The 4,037-nt window shown below is 39.1% G+C and overlaps 1 protein-coding gene across 1 annotated transcript; it reads left to right on the top strand.

Moving 5' to 3' along the window:
- The first annotated feature begins 3,131 nt into the window (after window positions 1–3,131).
- Window positions 3,132–3,628, top strand: LOC139842312 (uncharacterized). Its single transcript, XM_071832463.1, has 2 exons — window positions 3,132–3,264; window positions 3,378–3,628. Exons 1-2 carry the CDS (start codon window positions 3,132–3,134, stop codon window positions 3,626–3,628), a joined length of 384 nt encoding a protein of 127 aa, XP_071688564.1.
- Window positions 3,629–4,037: the final 409 nt, after the last annotated feature.

Below are 4,037 nucleotides of genomic sequence, written 5' to 3'. Positions count from 1 at the left end.
AGTCTAAACATTGGTTTGAAAATCGAAGTAATTCGCCGGATAGAAATCCACGACACGTAGAAACGTACAATTTTAAATACGAATACAAATATTCATATAACACATAATAAGGAATATATTATTACTAAAATAATAATACAAGTCATAGAAATGACGTGGCATGAATAACAATTAACAGACGTTAACTACAAACGGTAAAAGAAAACGAAAAAAGTAGGGTCGTGACACCTGATCTCGTCGAAAGGTAAGTACCAAGAGGTGTCGGCCACATTCCTCAATGAGGCATGTTCGGCCATTTTGCAAAAGCAAAAGTTACCTCCTAAATTGGCTGATCCGGGTAGTTTTATTATCTTTTGTTTATTGGGTGATTCTGTAGTGTACGATGCACTAGCCGACTTAGGGGCAAGCGTTAATTTAATGCCCTATTCGTTGTATTTAAAACTTGGCCTAGGAGATTTAAAACTGACAAGGATGGGGACCCGCTGGCTAACCAATCTTTTGATAGTCCCATAGGTATAGTCGAAGACTTAATAGTGAAAGTAAACAACCCTTGTCCGAATAGGGAGCCATTAGTCTTTCCGGCCGATTTTGTAGTGCTTGAAATGAAAGAGGACACTAAAGTGCCAATTATTCTAGGTCGACCTTTCCTAAACACCGCAGATGCTATCATCCATGTCTAACAAAATATGTTAAGTATAGGTGTAAAGTGACGAAAGAGTGATTTGTCTTGTAGATAAGGCCATGCAACAACACCAAGTCCACTGATGATGATACTTGTTTTCAACTTGATGTAATAGACTTGTGTGTTGAGCATGATTTGCAGGAACTATTGGAGGTTGATACCACAGGTTTTGTTCCCATGGATGGAAGTGATGATTTTGATTTAGATGCTGAATTTGAAAACTTTATGAAAGTAGAAACAGAGGATGAATTAAGTGATGAAGAATATCCCAAAGAAGAGGAACTGGTTGGAGAGATCAAGGAGGAGGATAAGTTCCGTATTAAAACTTCTTTGGAAGAACCACCCGTTCTTGAACTTAAGAAGCTCCTGAAACATTTGGAGTATGGCTATCTTCAGGGTACTTCAGAAATACCAGTAATTATATCTTCTACTCTTTCTAGTGATCAAAAGGGCCGATTAATTAATTTGTTAAAGGCTCACAAAAAGGAAATAGCTTGGAAAACGACCGACATGCCGGGAATAAACCCTTCTTTTTTCACTCATAAAATCCTCTTAGAGGATGAGTATAAACCGGTTGTCCAAAGGCAAAGAAGGCTAAAACCGAATATGAAGGACGTTGTGAAAAAGGAGGTAGTCAAGTTACTTGATGCTGAGTTAATTTACCCAATCTCCGACAGCCCATGGGTGAGCCCTGTCCAAGTTGTGACGAAAAGGAGGATATAACCGTTGTGCTTAATGAAAAAGAACGAAGTTGTTCCTGCGCGTACCATTACAGGTTGGAGAGTTTGTATAGACTATCATCGTTTAAACGAAGCCACTAGGAAGGATCACTTCCTGCTACCATTTATCTACCAAATGCTTGAACGATCAGCAGGAAAGGAGTTCTACTGCTTCCTAGATAGATTCTCCGGGTATTTCCAAATTCCCATAGACCCCCAAGATTAGAACAAGACAACTTTCACTTGTCCGTTTAGTACTTATGCTTATCACCGCATGCCATTCGGGTTATGGAATGCACCTCGAACTTTTCAAAGATGCATGATGGCGATCTTCCACGACATGATAGAGGAGTGTATGGAAGTATTTATGGATGGCTTCTCCATCTTTGGAGGCTCCTTTGACTCATGTCTTTCCAATCTTGAACGTGTGCTAATACATTGCGAGAAAGCAATCTTGTTTTGAATTGGGAAAAATGTCATTTCATGGTAAAAGAAGGCATCGTTCTAGGCCATAAAATATCTCGTGCGGGTATTGAGATAGAACAAGCCAAACTGGAGGTCATATCTAAACTACCTGAACCTTCGAACGTTAAGGCCATGCGGGCTTCTATAGGCGATTCATAAAAGATTTTTCTAAAATCGCTCGCCCTATGACTAGACTTCTTGAGAAGGACGTTCCTTTCGAGTTCAATGATGATTGTAAGAAAGCCTTCTCCATTCTGAAAGCCAAGCTCACAAAAGCTCCTATAATTGTATCACCTGGTTTCAGTTTACCTTTCGAGTTAATGTGTGACGCTAGTGATTATACATTGGGAGCCGTCTTGGGACAACGGAATGATAATCATTTCCGTCCAATTTATTATGTGAGTAGGACACCAACGGGAGCTCAGGTTAATTATACCACAACTGAGAAAGAGCTCTTCGCGGTTGTCTTTGCATATGATAAATTCTGTCCTTATTTGGTGTTGTCTAAGACCATTGTCTATACTGATCACTCAGCCCTTAAGTACCTTTTTTCTAAGAAAGATGCCAAGCAACGTCTCATTCGTTGGGATCTTCTCTTACATGAATTCGATCTTGAAATTTGTGATAAAAAGGGGGCCGAGAACCTTGCTGCTGACCATCTTTCTCGACTTGAGAATCCTAATTTGGAAAAAAATAATGAGTCGAACATTAAAGACACGTTCCCTGATGAGTTTTTAATGCGGGTCGACAAGGACCTAGAAGTCCCTTGGTTTGCGGACAACGCAAATTATCTTGCCTCAAGTGTTCTTCATAAGGGTTTTTCTTATCAGCAGAAGAAGAAATTCTTTGCGGATTTGAAATATTACTTTTGGGATCAACCTCATCTTTTTCGAGTTTGTGCGGATCAAGTGATTCACCGGTGTGTTTACGATAAAGAAGCTTAACAAATTCTTGAGCATTGTCATCAAGGTCCCACTGGTGGTCACTATGGACCATGCCATACCGCCAAGAAAGTGTTTGACTCGCGCTTTGGAATCCCAAAGGCGCTCATTTCTGATCGTGGCACCCACTTTGCTAACCACCTTCTCGAAAAGGTGTTAAAGAAGTATGGTGTTACTCATAGATTATCCACCGCTTATCACCAACAAACGAGTGGGCAAGTAGAGAATACTAATCGCGCTTTGAAGCGTATCCTTGAAAAAACAGTTAATGACAATCCGATGATATGGCAACCCAAATTAGATGATGCATTGTGGGCCTTCTGAATGGCATTCAAAAAGCCTCTCGAAACCACACCGTTTCGACTCATTTATGGTAAAGAGTATCATCTTCCGGTAGAGGTGGAGCACAGAGTTTATTGGGCATTGAAAAATGTTAATATGGATATTGAAAAGGCAGGTGAAAATAGGCTCGTGCTGCTAAATAGTTAGATGAGTTAAGGTTAGATGCGTACGAGAACTCCTTTTCGTATAAGGAGAAAACTAAACATTGGCACGATGCTCGTTTTTGAGAAAGAAAGGAGTTTGAACCTGGTCAAAAAGTCTTACTTTATAATTCACGGTTCAAATTTTCGCCGGGAAAACTTAGGTCCCGATGCTCTGGTCCATTTGTGGTCAAACAAGCTTTTCCGGCAGGTCATGTTGAGTTAATTGGAAGGGATGGAGAACATTTCAAGGTGAATGGTCATTGGTTGAAGTTATACTATGAGGGATTCAATGAAACCGAGAAGGAGGTCCTTACCTTTTACTCTGAGGGAACGTGATCACGTTATGGAGTCGAGTAAACGACTCTTTAAAAAATCAACCATGTACATATTTGTAAGTTTTTCTTTCTCTTATTTTTCGTTCTTGCATTTTCAATCATAAAATCCAAAAACATTATAAAACCAATAAAAGTAAAAAAAAAAATTAATTAATTACAAAATTAATATAATAAAAATTATGGGTTTCTTTTTCTTTTCCCTTTTCACTATGGTCCTCTCGAATTTATCTTTGTTATCTGATTTCATGTAAATGAGGGCATTACAAGATCTTAAGTGTTGGGTGGGGGGGGGGGGGGGAGATAAATCCTCGCGAACATTTTTTTTGCCAATTTGAAAATTTTGAACATTTTATGAACTTTTTGAACAGTTTTTGTTAAAAATAATAAAATAAGGGAGCAAAGTCTTCCAG

This window comes from Rutidosis leptorrhynchoides, chromosome 4 (assembly GCF_046630445.1).
Source record: "Rutidosis leptorrhynchoides isolate AG116_Rl617_1_P2 chromosome 4, CSIRO_AGI_Rlap_v1, whole genome shotgun sequence".
NCBI lineage: Eukaryota > Viridiplantae > Streptophyta > Magnoliopsida > Asterales > Asteraceae > Rutidosis > Rutidosis leptorrhynchoides.
The sequence above is the reverse complement of the archived record's forward strand: the minus strand, read 5'-3'. Positions and strand labels throughout refer to the sequence as shown.